The following is a 19,324-nucleotide window of genomic DNA, read 5'->3' as shown; positions in this document are numbered from 1 at the left end:
GTTCTGGCGGACTGGTGTGCAGGAGAACAGGCGAACTAGGAAGGCGTTAGTGCGACGAGACGGGCGCATCCAGGGTGACACTGCATGCGTCTCTGACTGGGTGTCAAAAAGATCTCAATGTATGTACCCTGGCACCTCTTTTTTGATGTCTGTGTACGTGTCACAGCTAATATAGTCCGCAGCGAAGCATTGAAGAAAGCATATGGGGAAATCAACGTTGAGAGACGCGATGCTATCCTCGATCTGTGTGCACCAACTGTTCAACTCCCATCAGCCATCTTCCCACGCGCGGAGCATCCTGCAATCTGTCAATCTAGATAGTCCCCATCACCGCTGTCGCCATATCGGCCATTGAACAAAACACAGGCTGTCACAGACTTTAGGTGCATCACAAAACAGTGTCCTTGTATCATATTATGTTCCCTTTCTGAGTGGAAGGGACCACTTGGCGCGGCAGCATACAGATGAGGTCTTTGCGGAACTGAGCAAGTCTATACTAGCATCAGGACGCATGGTGCGGCATTTTTGGTGTCTTATTTAGGTACTTCAGTTGCTTCGCAAGCGAGCGCTAGAGCTCCAACTTATGGATGTCAAGTGCTCATGACGACACGATGTCAGTTCCTCAAACGTCATTTATAAATTGCTGCAGAACCCTCCTATATGCCAACAGCTCTCCTCCGTGACTAGTCATGTCTTTCGATGATGCATCCTTTGTACAATTTGACTACGCATGTATTAGGTCCTTTACCATCTCTCTTGCTTGTGAGACTGGCTTTTGTGGTGTGTGCCTTCATCGTCGCGTGTTGCCTATGATTTCAACTTGGCCCACAGTGTTTTCCATACTATCGTTTGCGACTTCACCCTACGTTCTCACATGAGTCGCTCCTTTTAAGAGGGAGCATAACGATCATCTGACACCCTCACAGTCATAAAGGTTTCAAAACACGGGCCATCCTTACTCTTTGGATAACAACGTTCATTATGTTCGCGGCATTGACCTGTCATTTGGTTCTGCAGTGGGTAGGTGACATAGACCTGATCCTGGATCAGCTCTGGGTTCTTGTCCTTCATCAATCCACAGGATCCAATGAACCCACAGCCCCTGACAATGACCCTGCAGAATTCGTCGCAAGCATGGGGAGTTTTTACCTACCTATGATCAATGTTAGTCTCTCAGTCTCATTGTTCTAGAAGCTCGTTAATCATTTTGCAGTTCGCCATGAGCGATAGAATTGCGCTCTAGAGGGTATAGATCATGTAGGGACGCAGTGTGACAGCCTTGATATTTCCTGTGCTAGTATCTCTGATATCCATTGGTAAGTGGCCTGTTTCATTTCGCCAACTTTCAAGCATGACCTTCATGTCAGTGGGTGGTAGTATATCCACCCCCTTCGGCGGGGATTTTATTGCCTTCTATGCCATCTATGTCTTGACACTGGCTACCAATATCATCGCTATCACACTCATGGCGGTGAAGGCGTGGCCAGCGTGTACATCGAATGCAGTCCCATCACTTGAACTAACCTCATCATAGGCAACACCGTCGGCTGCTCAGATCTCACCTCAACACCACGGAGTATAGATCTCCGGCCTTATCTATTCTCGCTCTCCTTGTCGAATCCAGGACTCTTTACTGTGTGATATGGGTGAGCGTTGATAAATCCATTAGCGGCGTGTGCATATCTCACATCACGCATGGTGCACCAGATAATCTTCCTTGCGTGCTATGTTTTGTCTAATAGATCGAGCGGCAACGCTGTCATTGCTATTGGTGAAACCCTTTTTGCAATCACAGTACAAGTATCTGTGCGTTGCGTTTCTCTCCCTCATTGACAAACAACTCAACCCTTTGGAGCAGGTTATCTATCCAACCGCGGTGATCGCCTTGGCAGCACTCCAGGAGACCACTTGGGACATGAGCGTTGGGAAGGACATGTCTCAGAACGCGTCTCACACCGAGATGCGCCTTGTGGCAAGAGCTACTTGTTCCGGCACATCGACAACTCAGACCGGTGCCCATCGCCCGACACCGTCTGTTGATCAAAGATCCCATCCCCATGCATCTGAGTTGGGGGCGATAGATGGAGAACTGTAGTCTTATTGGATAATGTAACCACGAAGGTGAATATATATATTCAATTCTCGGTCGACAACAGCTACTCTTTCTCCAGAAGCGCACCAAGGGTCTGTGGGTATCTTCAGTTCGCTTTTCATAATCTTTCAAACCGAGCACAACCGTTCAAGAGCGTGAGGCTTCGCGGGTTTACAATCTGGGAGCTGTTACAGTGAACAATGCTACTTTGGATCGAGTCCGGATATATGAATCGGTCAGCGGTCCGTTATAGTCCGTTATCGACCATCTGATGCCACGCTTTCGCCATGGATCGGATGTGCACACGGTGGCATCGGCAAGCATTTTCAACGGCAACCGTCTTGAAACAGCATAGTTATCTGAGGCTCGCTTGATTGCTCCACCATCGCTTTGTCCTCTGTGGATACAACAATTTATTGATCTTGTCTCGATCGATCGATATTAGCCGCATTGCTTTCTCAGTTGGCCCTGCCCACAACGATCTGGCAGGGAAGAGGATGGCACGCCTACGGTGGCAAGGTCCCCATCATGCTCTGCCTAGCCGAAATGCATGGTGAAAGGTCGAGATTTTGGTACTCGACTATTCATAATTGATTAGGTCCGTGAACGACCGAGACAAGTTGATTGATTAAGAGTGGAGGCTAATAGTGGGAGGCTGCAACATGCGGGAAAGTCATTGTCCGATAAGCGCTGTGCACATGGCCGCGGAGTCTCAATATGGAATGTGGCAAACGGAACACGCTCATGCCTTGACGATTTCAACAACGGCGGCACAGAGGCGGTTCAGGTATTTAGGGCAAACTTCCTGCCTGGTAAGCTCCCTGCTCGCTCCATCCTGCTTTTCACCACTCATCCCTTGAAATGTCTCAACTTCCTCAGCTAAAGAGCTCACCGGTCAATAACAAGAAGTCAACGACAGAGCGATTCTCAACTTCAACGCGGACTATCCCAGCCAACGAAGACTACATACAGCTTATCAAAGAGATGAGGAGTCAATTTGTGGGCCCTATGCCCCCAAACACGTTTCTCAGAACTTTTATGCCCAAGTCCGAAGGGAATAGGCTACCTAAGGGATACCACGCCTTGTTCGCCGACCTCAAGATCGAGAAGAGGTTTGAGAAGAACTTTGTACGTGCTCCATCAATTTTGAACTTCATCCTCCATTTGACCTATCGAAGTATGCTACAGATACAGGCCGTCCGAGAGTCAGGGCTTTGCCCCGGTTTGCTCTTCGTCGACACAAACGACCAGATAGATGGGAACTTCCACCGAAAGCCAGACATCTGTGTCTACAAGTCGGACCATGAATGGGCGAAGACCAACTTCCCGCTGATGGAGTTTCATATTGAGCGCAAGCCCGACTCATACGATCCGTTTCACGATCCACCGCAGGACATGAAGAGATCGCTTCGCGAAAAATACCCTTTCGAACACAATACTATCAACGGCAATCATTCTCGTGAACAAATTTCCTCATATACAGCTTCACAATTCAGTGTCCAATCTCGAGCATTCACATTTTCTCTTCTCTTCGTCGGCAATTTTGTTCGATTCATTCGTTGGGACCGAGCGGGAGCCGTGGTTACCAGCCGTATAGATTGGAGGGAAAAACCTTGGTACCTAGCGTCGTTCTTGTGGAGGTTCGCTCATTCCTCTGATAACGACCGAGGATATGATACTTCGGTGTCAATTCCGACCCAAGACGAGATTCTGCGCACGAAAGCCGCCCTCAGGCAGCGAGCGATAAATGTTGCTGTGGCACAGGGCGGAAGTGAAAAGGATATATTGACGTCCATTTACTCGTCAGACGACACGTTTCGAAAATTCCGTGTGGTCGATGATGGTCCGGACAGGCAAGAGCACTTTTTCGTCGCATCTGTTCCACAGTGGTATACGAGCAGTCCCACAGGAAGAGGAACGAAAGGGTACGAGGCACTGGATGTTGCTACGGGGAAAATGGTTTATCTGAAGGATACTTGGCGCTATGTCGCGCTGGGATTCGAAAAGGAGGGAGACACTTACCGATTGCTCGAAGAGAAGAAAGTGCAAAGGATTCCTCACCGAGTTTGCTCTGGTGATATCGAGGGGCAGGAGACACGCACTCACGAGTTTATCAAGCAAAAATGGTGCTGTCGTGTAGCTATACAGCGCCACCATCACTATCGGCTAGTCCTCGGAGATTTGGGACGCCCGTTGAGTCAGTATACCTCTACAAAGGAGCTTTCCCAAGTGATGCTGGACACGATTGAAGGTGAGATACATTCTGCTGTACGTGTTCGTCTATTCACTTCATTTGGGGCATGATTAAGCCCATCAGCAAGCATTCAATGCCGGGGTGCTGCATCAGGATATCAGCGGTGGCAACATCCTGATAACAGACGATGGCCGTGGCCTCCTCATTGACTGGGATCTGTCTCGAAGAACGGAGCTGGCTGTGCCCGCAGCCAGGTTGAAATCGAGGACGGTAAGTCTCTGATACAATCTAAGTTGAGTGCTCGCGCATTCGTGTTAATTGGCATCTTCAGGGCACATGGCAATTCATGGCATGTGCTCGTCTTCTTAATCCTGGAAACGAGACGCATGAATTTTGGCATGACCTCGAGTCATTCTTTCATGTTTACTTATACCACGCAATCCTCTATCAGGCCAGCAGGATTCCTCAAGCTCCAGGTTTATCTGAACGAATTTTCCAACAATTGGAGGAACATTTCGACTCTTCAAGGAGTCGTATTGATGGTTCAGATGAGGGGGGTCAAAGTAAAGCAGATCTGTTCCAGCTATCTACTAGGCGCTTTAAAGAAGGTGACCTTTCGAAGTTCCTCAACAAGACGCTACGCGGTACTATCTTCGATCTTCGGAACCTGTTCCTCCCTCTCTATGTCGAACGTGACGCTCAGACGGAAATGTTTCTGGGATTGATATCTTCCGTCGAAGTGGCGCAGGATCGTCTCAAATCGTCGAAACCATTGACTGATATATTCAAATCGGGGCTCGAGAACGAAAGCTGGACTAATGACGGAAGTGATGGTCTTTTCGGGAAACCGCCGGTCAATAGGAAGATCATACGGTCCGCCAAACGAAAAGGCAAGGATTCCGAATTGGACAACAAGCCCAAGCAGAAGAAATCCCGGGTATCTCAGAATGTGTCCGAGATTGTCGTATCTTCTCTTGTCCTTGGATCCTCGAGCATCGACGAAGAATCAGATATTTTTGATTCATGATTTTCCCTACGGCGAAATGCTATTTCCTTCACATTCGACTCTACCCGTTTGTATTCTGTGTCTCGTATCTCGCTCGCAATATGCTATATCATGTATGACTCTTGATATGCAATGTTTACTCGTGCAATGAACGGCAGACTTCCAACACAAAAAATCAATCGCCGGAGCGATACAATTCAGGAAGATGGCGGGGTAGCGCAGGAGCTGTGCCATGTGATGTGGGTGAATAGATAACTCCTGCGACGAATCAGCCCTAACAAGATTTGCAGTGACAAGTTCAAATGAGATTCCTCCAGATTTCATCAACACTGGCTTCCACCGTCTAGAGCGTAACGCTGTAACGCCAAAAATAAAATAGGAGGGTGACGAACGCTCAGAGGCAACCGCGGTGATCACCTTGACAGCGCTCCAGAGGACCACTTGGGGCATGAGAATTGGGAAGGATATGTCTCAGATTGTGCCTCTCACTGAGATGCGCTTCATGGCAAGTGATACTTGTTCCGGCACCCCGTCTGTTGATCAGGGATCCCATCCCTATGCTCCCGAGATGGAGGCGAGAGATGGAGAAGTGTAGTATTATTGGCCAATATGGTCATGAGTGTGAACATATACTCTCGCGCGACAGAAAGACTTGCCTCATGTCTTCAGGACCCTGGCGCACATCGTTTATCGTGGAGCGCGCCAATGCGCTGCAAGCATATTCAGATCGCTTCTCATGGTCGTCTAGACGGCATACGACAGCTAACTGCGTCAGCCATAGCGACCTGTATGCAATCAATAAACCTTGAAAAGGAGCTGATGTGGTCCGCAGCGTGTTTCTACATACCTACTATCGAGCCCCGGAACGTCTCCACTCAATCTGCCGTGAAAGGTTGCGGCGCACGCAGAGATTTTTGAAAGTAGGTACTCCAGCCCTCTAGACTTGGCCCTCCAGCTGCCTTCGCGGGATGTGGTGCCGCTTGCATCAGGAAATCGGCCGATGTCTGATCCAGGTCTGAGAGCTTCTGATTGTTCTGAACTCAGATGGCTCAGACCAATCAGAGGTCAGAACAAGACTCTGCCGTCAGGAGGTTACCTTTCTGCATCTGTCTTAGTTCAGACCAGTCAGAGCTCATCCAGAACAATAGTCAGAGATTTGGTCATTAGCTCAGACCCCGTCTGCAGCCTCACACAGGTATTTCATACAGCATTATTACCATCAAAATATTATCATTCTACTGTATGCAAAATACTACGAACAAAGGACAGCCCTGCATCTAAAATGAACACACCGGATTGTGAGTGGCACATAGTCCTCCATCTTGGACTCTGTTTGAGGCTCGACAGTCTGCGCATGGCAACAAGAGGGTCAATGAAAGGGTATGGGTGCAGGCAGGGGGGGAAGCAGCAGCAAGAGAACATGAGCCTGCACTCATCTTGTGCAAGCGTGGGTGGCTAGCATTGGCAGCGGCAGCGAGAGAGCACGAGCGCAGGCAAGGTGGGCAGCGGCAGCAAGAGGATATGAGTGCGGGTAAGGTGGGTGGCGACAGCAAGAGAATACGAGCATGCACTCGTCCTGTGCAAGCGCGGGCAGTGAGGATCGGCAGCGGCAGCAAGAGAGCATCAGCGCAGGCAAGGTGGGCAGCGGCAGCAAGAGGATACAGGCCCACACTTGTGGGCACAGGTGGGTGGCAGTATTAAAAGAAGACAAGCCCACACTCATCTTGTGCAAGTGCGGGTGGGATCAGCATCAGCAGCGAGAGGGTACAAGTGCGGACAGGGTGGGTGGCAGCAGTGAGAGGATACAAGCACAGGCAAGGTGGGCGGCAGCATTGAAAGAGGCCACACCTGCACTCGTCTTGGCGAGCACAGGTGGAGATCAGCAGCGGCAGCGAGAGGATATGAGTGCAGGAAGGGGTGGGTGGTGGCAGCGAGAGGATACAAGCTCACACTTGTCTTGTGTGAGCGTGGGTGCAGGGCATCGAGAGCTCTCATCTTGTGCGAGCGCGAGCGGGGGATCGGCAGCAGTAGCGAGAGGGTATGGGCATGGTCGCAGGTGGGTGGCGGCATCGAGAGAAGATGAGACAAAATGAGTGTGGGCTGGAGGAGTGGGCGGTGGTGAGAGTGAGAGGCAGAGCACAGCGTGCACAACAACGGCGCATTGACGTGGCAATGGCACATGCCACTGCCACATCTTTGATGCCCTGCTTGCTCTCCTTGCTGCTGTCCACCACCGCCTCTGCTCGCGCTTGTCTTATCTCGCTGCTGATGCTGTCCAGTGCCACCCCCTTTGCCTGCACTTGTCTTGTACGACGAGCATGTGCATGCCTCCTCTTGTCTTGCCACCGCCACCATCCAACACTGCCCCTGTCTGTACTCATTCAAGATGAGTGCATGCCTGTCCTTCTCCCACCATCTCCGCCTGCGCTCATCTTGTATGACGAGTGTGGGCACACCTCATCTTGTCTTGCTGTCATCACTACCTAACATCTCTGCCTGTTCTCGTGCAAGACAAGCATGGCCTTGCCTTGTTTGGTCTTGCCGCCACCACCCACCACCACTACCTCTGCCCATGCTCGTCCTGTTAGACAAGCACATGCCTCCTCTTATATGATGAGTGCACACCTCCTTTTGTATGACAAGCACATGCCTCTTCTTGTCTCGCTGCCGCTGCCGCCTACATCTGGAAAACCACCACTTTGTATTAAGCTCTAATTAGTTCTATTTATGCATAATTAAGAACGATTAGGATTAGACATTTTTAGCTTACCCTCCCTCTAAACCTGTTCTAATTAGACATAATTTTCTTAAATTAAAAATTATTAGGATTGATTATAACTTAAAATTTCGGAAAAATAATAATAAATCAAGCATCATAGTTCTCATAGCCTTCTTATAGAGTCATGTCTATTAGAGCACTAGTTCAATACCTAAACACAGAATATACCTTATAACAAACTTGCCTTCTGTCAGAGTTAAACCAACAATCTCATGTATACAAGCACCCAGGACAGATGCTCTAAACCACTAAGCCACAAGGTCTAAGATATGAACTTGGTAATCTAAATAAGTAAACATAATATAGGCAACCTCAATATCTCTGATTTTATTTAACATTTATCTTTCCTCTATCTTATAAATAAATAGGCCAATAAATACCTAAAAAGTCAGGTCTTTCAGGATTTAGTTTAAGCACTAGCTAAGAAGATAATAAACCAATGGAAAATTGATAATACACTATATATAGGATAAAAATAAATTATGGCACTTATACAATTTGGACTGAGAATGTGTAAAACTATGATTGAGTGTAATATTCAATGGGACTCTACTAGTATAGACAATGCTACTTGAATTTGCAAATTTGATCAAAAACATGATTATGAATAATCAAGATCCAATAAGAGAGAGGGGTTTTCTAAATAGCCACTGGTGAGGTAGAGGGTGGGGACAAGAGTATATGTATGGCATGCCTATATATAAATAAGCACAAGATTGTTGGAGGTGATCTTGATATGCTTAATGCATATATTTCTTATATGGCAGGCAAATATATCATTCTGGCATCACATACCAATATGACTGTCTTTTCCACAGCCTAGTAGCTAGAGGAAAACACCAAGTTTGAGCATCTTCTGTATAACAAGGCAATAAAAAATATAAATAGTGCTAAAAACTGTAATATCAATAGTGATGATAATTGTGTGCTGCACAAGACAGTATTAGCCACTATACTAATAGACAAGATCCACAAGGCTGCATATAGCATATCCCTAAGTCCAACCCACATATTGTGTCCTATAATGACCAGTATCAGGCATTGGCTAACAATGACAACTTTGATGATCTTGTGTACAAGGCCAAGGTACTGAGGTCTTCATAGCCTCTTGTGGCAGGTGCCAAGCTACCAACAAAGTGGCTGGGGGCATCAATGCACATTTCTCTCTTTCTATATCCCTTATAAAAGCAGCTGGAAAGTCAGCAAAAGAGCTACAAGATAATGGTATAGGCATATATGAAGGAGAGTAATATGCTAAAATAGTATAGAATGTGCCACATCTTTACCTTCTCACTGATAGAGCAGTAGTACTTACTATTTCCTACTAATAATTAAAGACTTCTTAGTATAGAATTAGTGCTAATATCATGAAATTAGAAACCAATCCAATGCTCACAATGTGTTGCTCCCAATTAGGAGATTAGATACTTTTAGATGCTATTAACACTTTTAGATACTTTTAGACACTATTAGATATAATCTGGAGCTAATAGAAGGGGGTGTTTTTCCAGATGATGCCCTTGATGTAGCATGCATCTACTTCAACTATCAGGTTCCGAACGCCGATGAGATACATTTTGAGCGATCGGAGGGCGTGAAAGAGACCGTAGAGTTCGAGCTTCGGCTGGGAGAATCGCAATTCGTGGTTGTTAAGGGTGATGGAGCCAAATCGGGCATAGTACCAAACCCACAGATTGTTGAGTGCGCATTGGCAGAGGTGGAAGCTGACCGCAATTTGTGAGGTATCGACGGCGAGGATGACATTGGCTGCCGACCCATAGTCGATCGGCCGAAGGGCTGGCAATTTGAGGAGTGCCGACTGGAGATTGTCTTGGGCTGCTATCTAGTCAGGACTGAACACGAATGGAAAATCTTTGCACGTTAACATAGTTAGTGCATGCGCCCAGTGTGCAAAATTCCAAATGAAGATCCAAACAACACCGATCGTCCCCAGAAATGCCCGAACGTCCAAGAGATCCCTGCAAGGTCCCCACTTCATAATTGACTCTATCCTAGACTCGTCAGGTAATCTTCCTTTGTACGTGCAGTTGTTACGAACTGCTCGTTCGGTAACCCCAAGAGTAGGAGGTTCTTCCCTAGGTCACTCGTGGAGGATGTGTGGAACGGTGGTCTCGACTGTACGTGTAGCACAGGAGCCAGAGTTGTATTGCGATGTAGCAATGAAGGCTGTAGTATGAAGACTACAGAGAATGAAGTAGACAGTATGAAGACTGCCTAAGAACGAAGAGAATAGACTAAAGAACCTCAGCCTACTCTATGGGCCTTTTATACTACTTTAGGAAATAGGGTGTGAGAATACCGTATATGTATCTGTAGGTATTCTCTAAGTCGTCTCTCTCAATAACGACTACTCTTGTGCTTCTCCGTTCGTCTCCTTCCGGCCAGGAAAGACTAGGAGGTTAATGCCCGGTGTGTGAGTAGTTTGTAAGGCGGCATTCTATGCCCGTCGCAATATGGCTCGTGATACTCGACCAACGATAAGGTGATCCGTTGGGAGTGGATGACCAAGGTTACTATCTGTACCTTGTTGTACGCCTCCCCTTGTGAGGCCGCTTGATATTTGTGATGATCGTGTCGGAATAGACTGCCGTTAAGGCCCAACAGAACGTGATCATAACAATACCCCCTTTCTACGTCCTATTCGCCTGGTAGGACAGCGCTTCTGCGCTTCATCGCCACTCCATATACGATTTGCTTTCTTGATCCAAAAACTGGTCTCCGGATGCGACTTCCGGGACATGACTTCGTTTTCTGGGAGGAAGACCGACTTACGTCGTTTGATCCTCTAGGAGTTTTCCTTCTCCGTTGAGCTGTTTGTTTCTCGGCCATAACGCAGGGGGTTCCAAGCCCTGGGCCACTAGGATGTTCTTCCTTCACCCCTCGGTTGTTGTGATCTTTCCTGGGTTCTCAAGCCAGGATGTCAGTCCGGTCGGTCTCCGGACAGGTGTCAAGAAAGGCGTATGAATGCGAGTGGTGTGTGGATGAATAGAAACTCTAGCATGTGGATTCCAGTTCGTGTCATCAGGTTCTTCTTCTTCCTTCTCCGAGGGCCAAACCTCAGTGTTTCCAGGATAGTCGTTATCCTCGTGATTTGTGTTGTTCCTCTTGGCGTTCAGAGGATGGCGTCCACGGACAAGTAGGTTGATCGCTTTACAAAGGCTTAGGCCTACTTCCCCAGACTACCATCTTAACGTCCCAAGCAGTATTGCTCCCATACGGTGAGCTCATCTCCGGTGAGGTTGCAGCCATAAATCCCAAGCAGTATTGCCCCCATACGGTGGGCTCATCTCCGGTGAGCTAGTTCGACATCCAGAGTTTGTTTGATTCACTATGCGTATTGGGTTTGAGGCAAGGATGTGAAGAGAATTAGACTTGAAGGGTGCCGTGAGGAGTAAGGAGGAGTCTGACTCCTTCTCCAGATCGGCCTGTTCGCTTGCACGAATGGACATTAAGACCACAGCTGATATATTTGTCGGGTTGCGAGATATATCCACGAGAGCAGTTTAAACGTCTTGCTGGATGTTCCGTAGTTTATCGTCATTGCGGACGAAGACCTAGTTTTACGTTGTTGCGGACGACAGTAGTTTTACATCGTTTCGGATGTATTAAGGCGCCCTGCGCTGCCTTGTAGTTTACTTCTAGGTCATTTGCGGACCTTCTTCATCATCAACATGGAATATCTGTGGGGAAAGATGTTTCTGCACGCCGGAATTTCCATCGGTTGTGTGCATAGGGCCCTAGACCAGACTTTGTCCCGCAGGTTTCCACTGAGGCATGATGGGAACGGTTTATACTATATCAAACCGGATAACTTATACGTCTCAATATTAGGAGACCGCTCAGTTTAACGCCGTGAGGTAGGCGACTTGCAGTTTAACGCCGTGCTTTAGGCGGGCTATCGTCTGACTATGTCCCTCGAGTCACGATAGGCTTTTCCTTCCGAGGATGAAGGTAGTTTACCGTCATTTCGGACGTTGTCGACACATTCTCATCAAGAATGATGTCGACCGATGATCCCTGTACTAAAAGGGACGAGTAGTTTAACGTCTTTTCGGACGGTTGATGACCATGGTCTTGGTCAACAACCACAACTCCTATTTGGTGAGGAGCAAATAGTTTTCCATCATTGCGGACGCATTGGTGTCCAGGGGATTGGACATCAATGACAACCCCTAGGTCCAGGGGCACTAGTTTAACGTCGTCGCGGACGCGCAGTATCTTGTCAAGATCGCCATGCACAATCCCTATACTTGAAGGGACCAGTAGTTTAGCGTTGTTTCGGACGCGTGGGGATAACCTTGATTTCCACCACGCACGATCCCTAGAACGAAGGGACGATAGTTTTACATCATCTCGGACGCCCGTAGTTTACCGTCGTTGCGGACATCGATGCCATTTCCATTGCAAAAATGGCCTCGAACAATCCCTATGTGGAAAGGGACAATAGTTTATCGTCATTGCGGACGAATGGGCATCTGGTCGAGATATCCATTACAATCCTCATTCTTGAGAGGACAATAGTTTAACGTCATCGCGGACGTTGTTTCGCCACAAATATTGTGGAAAAACAATGCTTAGTTTAACGTCATCCCGGACGTTTCGTAGTTTATCGTCGTTGCGGACGAATGGCGGAATAGACTTCTCCGTATGAGTGGCCCGCTCTTGTCGTTCTTCCGCTATGTGGGCCAGACGAGAGTCGCATGATCTAGTCCCTTCCTACTAGATCTTCAACTCGAGGCACGTGTCCTAGTTGCCTCCTGACTAGGTCTTGGAGCGGAATTTCTTGTACTTCGACTCCAGGACTAGACTGAGCGCTCCATGAAGAGATGCTTGCTCTTCCATGTCCCCAGACCCCTCGCTTGGATTTGAACCAAGACGACCCGATATTCTTTTACTGAAAAGCGAGTGAATATCGGAAGCGCTTCGACCTTTTATAGGCAGGGTTCTGTGACGCGAGTCCTTCCGCGCTTCGCCAGAATGCAACCACGCTCCTTTGGGTCAATGGTAGTTTAACGTCATCTCGGACGGTGATAGTTTTCCGTCATTTCGGACGATGACTAGTTTAACGTCATTGCGGACCCTAGTAGTTTATAGTCATTGCGGACCAAGCCTTTGGTAGTTTTACATCGTTCCGGATGTGGTTTTGTGGCCTCGCATCATTAGGAAGACTTGTGAGGTAGAGGCGGCCCGCTCTCTACATCATCTCATGCGCCAGCTGTAGGATCCCCTAATGCGGAAACGATCCTGTAAAACGGGAGATCCAAAGTGGGACGTCCCAAAACACCAGTCAGACCTTGACTGTGAGGGTTCACGATACGAGTTATGCGTCATAATTTCTTGACTCGGACTTGCAACCGGTTATGTATGGGCACTTCGCTGTACCAAGGCGAAGGGCCTGCTTGTCGACACCTACGAGTAGAGTATATGTCATGTAGAGGGTTCCCTAATGCGGAAAAAACCCTGTAAAACTGAGGATCCAAATGGGACGCTCGATGCATCTGTCAGATTTCTCCTTGACAGCGAGGATGTGAAAGGTTCTGCCGTAGGTCGTACGTGGAATTATGCCCGCTGTTGTCCTTGATTCGTACCATCATTTGAACCTAGGACTAATGGTCAGGTACTTCCCCTGCCTTCTTATCTTTTCACAGTTTTAAGACATGCAGGTCCGATAGTTTAGACGTCATTCCGGACGTGGGGTAGTTTACCGTCTCTTTCGGACGAGGTCGTACAGTTTAACGTCTTGAGGGACGATCCTAGTTTTACGTCATTGCGGACGAACAGTAGTTTAAGGTCATTTCAGACCCTCAGTGGGGAAGGAGTTCCTCAACTTCCTTACCCCCTTTCTCGCTCCGCAACTGGCCCTCTCTAGTAGTCGTAGGGTCCTTGGTACCTGTCGCCTCCTTCATCAGGCCGATAATAAGGATCGGCGTCATCATAATTTCCGGGGTCGTCTAAAGCATCCCATGCATCGAGCTCGGATCGAGTCCAAGAGCGATTTCTTCTAGCCTCCGAATTAGCGCGGCGAGTTCTGCGGCTACTTTGGTTATTCTGTCCCTCATCTGTACGAAATCGAGCACTAGGAGGAGGCGTTCCAGGCCGGTGTCGAACACTCCCGCCAGTAGTTGTTCTGCGGCGGAGGGTTGCCTGGGTCCCTCGACTCCTTCTTCCCTCGTTTCTTCGATAGACGGGTGGTTCCTCCTCGTCGGTACCCCCATAGGATAAGGGAGAATTTCGTACCCGGTGAGAGGAGGACGTCGTGGGATTGCTATGTGTTGTACGATTTTCCCGTGGCCTCGGTGAAGGGCGTTCCACGACCGTGTGCGGAGTCCTTCTTGGATTTGGTACAGCCGTGGGACGTTCTCCGGGACGTGGTACATTCCAGACGACAATGCGAAAGGGGTCGGTTCTACTAGGTTGGACGGCGCCCAGTTCTCCGGTGAAGAAGAGAGCTGGAAGGAGCTCTCTGTTGACATACTGGGAGAATTTGTCAGGATGGATGAGGAGAGCTCGTGGTCGTCCGTCGTTATGTTCATACCAAGAGGCGGTGTCAGGGTCTGTTTGGAGGGCGAGTCCTCTGATCTGGAGACTGGCACTAGCCAGTCATCGAGGTATGTCGCTATGCTCATTCCCGGGTTGCCCTGCAGCGAAGTTAGCGAGTCGTTGTAGGGCCATGGCTGTGGCCATTTGTATTACCGCAGAGATAGTGCTTCACTGGAGGAGCGCGTCCGCGTGTCGCTCCAATTCTCCGGTGTGAGGATCTGTACCAAGGGTAGTTCTTCCCATGGAGCGGGGAATCTGTCCACCAGTTGGTACTGGCGGAGGTGTAGCTCCCTGTATAACTGGTATCGATCCAGTTTCTCCATGGCTTGGGAGTTGAGCTGCTGTTCTTGCTTGTAGTCCCGAGGGACCTGCAGCTCCAATGCTCGCCGTGATTGTAGCAGGAGGTGGAACTCCCACTGGTACTTCGTCAGAGCCCGGTAGGTTTCTGTCATCAGGGTTTTCATTCCGTGATGCATCTCGTGGGGCCCCCTAGGATGACGGTCGGCGAGTTCTTTCTCTTTCTTTGAACTTGGCGTAGTCCTCGGCATCGTCATCTGAGAAGTTATTGAGGTGTGGAGTAAGGGTGACGACGGCGGGCTCTAGACGGTGAGGGCTGGTTCCTCTATCAATTCGTCCAGCATTGCTTGGGTAAGGACTGGTTCCTCTATCCACTCGTCCGATGTCTAGATTGGACACCATAAGGACGACATCAGGGGAGGAGTTTCTGGATGGTGATGAAGCATCGTGGTCTTCGTGAAGGAGCATTTGAGTGAAGGAGAAGGAACTTGAGAGAAAAGTGGGGGAAGATGATCCGTTAGGGCTCTCTGGTCTCTCTTTTATAGACTTTCCCTCCCCTATTCAGGGTGCTCCCAGACAAGGTTTGTCAGGGTATTGGTCGTGAAACTCTTTCATAGCTTCTTCCGCTGTCCCCTTTAGGAGAGCGTAGGGTTCCCAGGTGTTGTCTGCCTCGGGATATCCCACCCACTTGACCAAGTATTTGGTTCCCCGTCCTTGTTTCTTTGAGTCCACAATCATTTCTACTTCGTAATGTTCTTCATCGTTTAATACCTCCCGCAATGATCTTGCGAAGTTTTCCCCGTGTGCCTCGGTTTCCCTATACTTGGTTAGCGTTGCGGCGTGGAACACCGGGTGGATCCTCCAGTGTTGGGGAATTTGAAGTTTGTATGCCAGGGTTCCCACTTTTGCCAATATTTTGAAGGGTCCATACCTCCTAGGAGCGAGTTTGAACTTTGGATGGGTCGTCCGGATATGGGTTCCTTCTAGCCATACTTGGTCTCCTTCTTTCCACTGAGGGAGTTTCCTGTGGAGATCCTGGTCTTTGGCGTAATTGCTGGCTATTTGTAGGCTGGCTGCGGCTTCTTCCTGGACTTCCGTGATTACCTTAATGCGTTCAGCTACCGTGGGTAGCTTTGTTTCCAGCGCGGTGTCAGCTAAATAAGGGGGATTAGACCCGTATAGCACTTCGAAAGGAGATTTTCCGGTGGTTGAATGTTTCCGCGTATTGTGCGAGAATTCGGCAAACGGCAAAAGGTCCACCCAGTTATCTTGGTGGTAATTGCAGAACGTTCTCAGGAACTGTTCAATCTCCTGGTTTACTCGTTCTGTTTCTCCATCTGTCTGGGGATGATAAGCCGTGCTGAGAGCAGCGGTGATTCCTAGCCGTTTCCAGAGTTCTCGGGTGAACTTGGCCGCAAATTGAGGGCCGCGATCAGATACTATTTTGGTTGGCAACCCATGTCGGTTGAAAACGTTATTCTGGAAAAGCACGGTTGTTTCTTCTGCCGTGATCGTTTTCTTGCATGGGGTGATGACTATGCCTTTGGACAGACCTTGATCCACTACCACATTGATTGAGTCAAAACCCTTGCTTTCGGGTAAGTCCGTGACGAAGTCTGTCGAGATGAATCGCCAAGGGACGTTGGTAGTTTCCAAAGGGTGGATAGGGGGGTGCGTCTTGTGTGTCAAATTCTTGGTCGATTGACATACCGCACATCCGTCCACGTATTCATGAACGAACTTTGTCATGTTTTGCCACCAATAGTGTCGTTGTACCATCTCCAGCGTTTTGGCTCTCCCCGGGTGTCCTGCTGCGAGTGCGTCGTGATGCGTTTTGACAATAAGCCTTCGTATGGCATCATCTTTTGGGACGCATATATGGCTGTTTCATCTGGTGATTCCGTCTTCGTGTGTCCAGTGTCCCAGTAATCCTCTCATTCCTTGTGGCCCTACTCGCAAGAGTTTGGCGAGGGCTACCCTTGTCAGGGCATCATGTTCCGATTTTGAGAGTCGGATGAGGGAGATGAGGTCTGAGGATGCGATTTCCGTGGGCTTAATATGCCGTATTGGGGACGGTTCTACCAGTGTTTCGTCGGATTTGTTAAAAAGGTTGGCCGGAAGCAAAATTTGAGCTTTGTTGTCAGATTCCACCCCCTCACTTAGATCTGGACGCCTGGACAGAGCATCGGAATGATTTGTCTATCCCGCTTTATAGCTGAGCGTGAAGTCGAATCTGCTCAAATAAAGGCTCCAACGGGCGTGTCGTCGTGAGAGATCTCGCGCCGTTTGGAAGTGTTCCAGGTTCTTGTGATCTGTCCAGATCTCGAATGGGTGTCGTGCACCTTTGAGGTAATGGTTCCAGTGTTCCAACGCTTTTATGATGGCCAGGAGTTTGCGATCGTGGACGTCATAATTCCGTTCTGCTGGTGAAAATGACCCGGAAAGGAATGCGACTGGGTGCCAGTCGCCATCTTTTCCTTCTTGCAGGAGGGTGGCTCCGTAAGCGATTAGTGAGGCATCCGTTACTAGTCGATATGGATGCATGGGGTCCGGGTAGTTTAGAACGGGTTTACTGATAAATGCCCTTTTTAATCGTTCGAAAGCTTCCTGGCACTTCGAAGTCCAGTTCCATTTTGCATCCTTTTTGGTGAGGTCGTGCAGAGGGCGCGCGATAAGGGAGAACTTATCAATGAAACGCCTGTAAAAGTTTCCTAGACCTAAAAAGGAGCAAATGTCTCGGACAGTGCGTGGGACTGGCCAATCTTGTATGGCGTCCACCTTTGAGTCTTCCATAGCGACATGGTCTTTTGAAATTGTGTATCCCAGGTATTGGAGTTTTTCTTTATAAAACTCGCATTTTTCTGGCTTCAAATAGAGGTCATTGTCGCGTAAGATCTGGAAAACTTGGTTCAAGACTTGGATATGTTCTGCCATGTTTTTGGAGAAGATGAGGATGTCGTCCATATATACGGCTATTTTCCGGGCCGTGATGAGTTCTCTGAAGATCATGTTCATCATGGCCTGGAAGGTGGCTGGTGAGTTAGTGAGGCCGAAGAACATCACCGTGGGTTCATAAGAACCCAACGGAGTGATGAAAGCTGCCTTCCACTCGTCCCCCTTTTTGATTTGTATATTGTTGTATCCCCACCGTACATCCAATTTGCTGAAAATGGTGGCCCCTTTGATTACGTCCAGTAGTTCTTGGATTAATGGAAGGGGGCACACATTTGGGATGGTGTACGAGTTCAAATGGCAATAGTCCTGTACCGGGCGCAGTTTTCCATCTTTCTTTCCTATAAAGAAAAATGGGGCTGCCGTTTGCGAGGTGGATCGACGGATGGTCCCCCGAGTGAGGTGTTCCTTGATGAATTTCCCTAGTTCATCGTGTTTCTCCGGGCTTAAGGCGTAGATTTTTGGTACTTGAGGTTTGAAAGTTGGTTTCAGATCTATGGCGTGGTCCCAATAAGTGTGCTCGGGGAGTCGCTGCGACTTTCGTTCGCTGAAAATGTCCAAAAATTCGTGATGCGCCTTGGGGACTCTTTCCTTTAGATTGGTGACGACGATCTCGTCCTCCGAGTCCTGGTCGAAGCTGGCAAATCCTGACGGTTCGGGAGCCAGTTTCCGAATAACTGGTTCCTCTATAGCCTGTTTTCCTGAGGTTTCATCTGGGAGATCAGGTTCTCCCTCGTTTGGTGAAAGAGATGGTTTGGCTTGAGCCTGTCGTTTCTCTTCTGCGTATTTCCTTATGTCCTGTAGGAGCCATTTCCTTTTGAGGTATGCTCGTAGTTGGACACCAAACGTTCCGCTATGATCGCGGAGTCCTACATCTTCTGATAATCTTCGGAGATGTTCTAGGCACTGTTTTTCGCGCTCGTTAATGCGTGGTTTGTGCCGTGGCTCCACGTCTGATAACCGCCTATTGTTTTGCGGTTCTTCCCTTGCCCTAGTGAAACCATGTGGTTGCTGGCATTTCTGGGGGCACCGATCAAAGTGCACTTCACGTCGCCTCCATTCGATGGAGGGATCGTGGTATTTCAACCAATCTGTTCCTAGGATAAGGTCGTCCTTCCCTAGATTGGAGATAAACATCTGGACACGTTCAGTATGCGTTCGTCCTCTGATGTCCCGAATGGTGAGGTTCACATCCAAGGCGGATCGGATGAGACCTGCTTTATTAATGGTGTCATCGAGGTTCCGGACGCGAATGGGGTTGTTGAGTGTGTAGGTGGGGAAACGATGTCTCCTGACCCAAGTTTCGTTTACTATAACCCCTTCGCATGCCGAGTCGATGGTTGCCTTAGCTCCAGCGTATTGATCCCTGTTTGATACCTTCACGTTTAGGCATATGGGGGTGATGATATGATCATTCATTGCTCTAATACGGATATATGTGTT

At 48.6% G+C, this 19,324-nt stretch overlaps 6 protein-coding genes across 6 annotated transcripts; 2 read left to right on the top strand and 4 right to left on the bottom strand.

Moving 5' to 3' along the window:
- Nucleotides 1-981: 981 nt before the first annotated feature.
- On the top strand, nt 982-2,095 carry HETIRDRAFT_426267 (uncharacterized protein; the record flags this gene model as incomplete). The annotated part of the gene is made up of 7 exons (XM_009546732.1): nt 982-1,020; nt 1,051-1,164; nt 1,231-1,316; nt 1,378-1,488; nt 1,535-1,646; nt 1,708-1,806; nt 1,859-2,095. 7 exons carry the CDS (start codon nt 982-984, stop codon nt 2,093-2,095), a joined length of 798 nt encoding a protein of 265 aa, XP_009545027.1.
- An 858-nt stretch (nt 2,096-2,953) lies between these two features.
- HETIRDRAFT_426266 (uncharacterized protein) lies at nt 2,954-5,313 on the top strand (the record flags this gene model as incomplete). The annotated part of the gene is made up of 4 exons (XM_009546731.1): nt 2,954-3,220; nt 3,281-4,343; nt 4,402-4,556; nt 4,618-5,313. 4 exons carry the CDS (start codon nt 2,954-2,956, stop codon nt 5,311-5,313), a joined length of 2,181 nt encoding a protein of 726 aa, XP_009545026.1.
- Nucleotides 5,314-9,557: 4,244 nt separating this feature from the next.
- Nucleotides 9,558-10,070, bottom strand: HETIRDRAFT_108913 (uncharacterized protein; the record flags this gene model as incomplete). Its single annotated transcript, XM_009546730.1, has 2 exons — nt 9,558-9,914; nt 10,008-10,070. 2 exons carry the CDS (start codon nt 10,068-10,070, stop codon nt 9,558-9,560), a joined length of 420 nt encoding a protein of 139 aa, XP_009545025.1.
- Nucleotides 10,071-10,965: 895 nt separating this feature from the next.
- Nucleotides 10,966-12,624, bottom strand: HETIRDRAFT_426265 (uncharacterized protein; the record flags this gene model as incomplete). The annotated part of the gene is made up of 7 exons (XM_009546729.1): nt 10,966-11,240; nt 11,263-11,389; nt 11,422-11,552; nt 11,748-11,829; nt 12,053-12,413; nt 12,440-12,518; nt 12,588-12,624. 7 exons carry the CDS (start codon nt 12,622-12,624, stop codon nt 10,966-10,968), a joined length of 1,092 nt encoding a protein of 363 aa, XP_009545024.1.
- Nucleotides 12,625-13,957: 1,333 nt separating this feature from the next.
- Nucleotides 13,958-15,397, bottom strand: HETIRDRAFT_108912 (uncharacterized protein; the record flags this gene model as incomplete). The annotated part of the gene is made up of 4 exons (XM_009546728.1): nt 13,958-14,065; nt 14,131-14,730; nt 14,857-15,121; nt 15,162-15,397. 4 exons carry the CDS (start codon nt 15,395-15,397, stop codon nt 13,958-13,960), a joined length of 1,209 nt encoding a protein of 402 aa, XP_009545023.1.
- Nucleotides 15,398-18,934: 3,537 nt separating this feature from the next.
- On the bottom strand, nt 18,935-19,300 carry HETIRDRAFT_57590 (uncharacterized protein; the record flags this gene model as incomplete). The annotated part of the gene is made up of 1 exon (XM_009546376.1): nt 18,935-19,300. A coding segment is annotated over one exon (366 nt), but the record flags the coding sequence as incomplete, so codon positions are not given.
- Nucleotides 19,301-19,324: the final 24 nt, after the last annotated feature.

The sequence above is a fragment of the Heterobasidion irregulare genome (genome assembly GCF_000320585.1).
Source record: "Heterobasidion irregulare TC 32-1 unplaced genomic scaffold scaffold_04, whole genome shotgun sequence".
Taxonomy (NCBI): Eukaryota; Fungi; Basidiomycota; class Agaricomycetes; order Russulales; family Bondarzewiaceae; genus Heterobasidion; species Heterobasidion irregulare.
The sequence above is the reverse complement of the archived record's forward strand: the minus strand, read 5'-3'. Positions and strand labels throughout refer to the sequence as shown.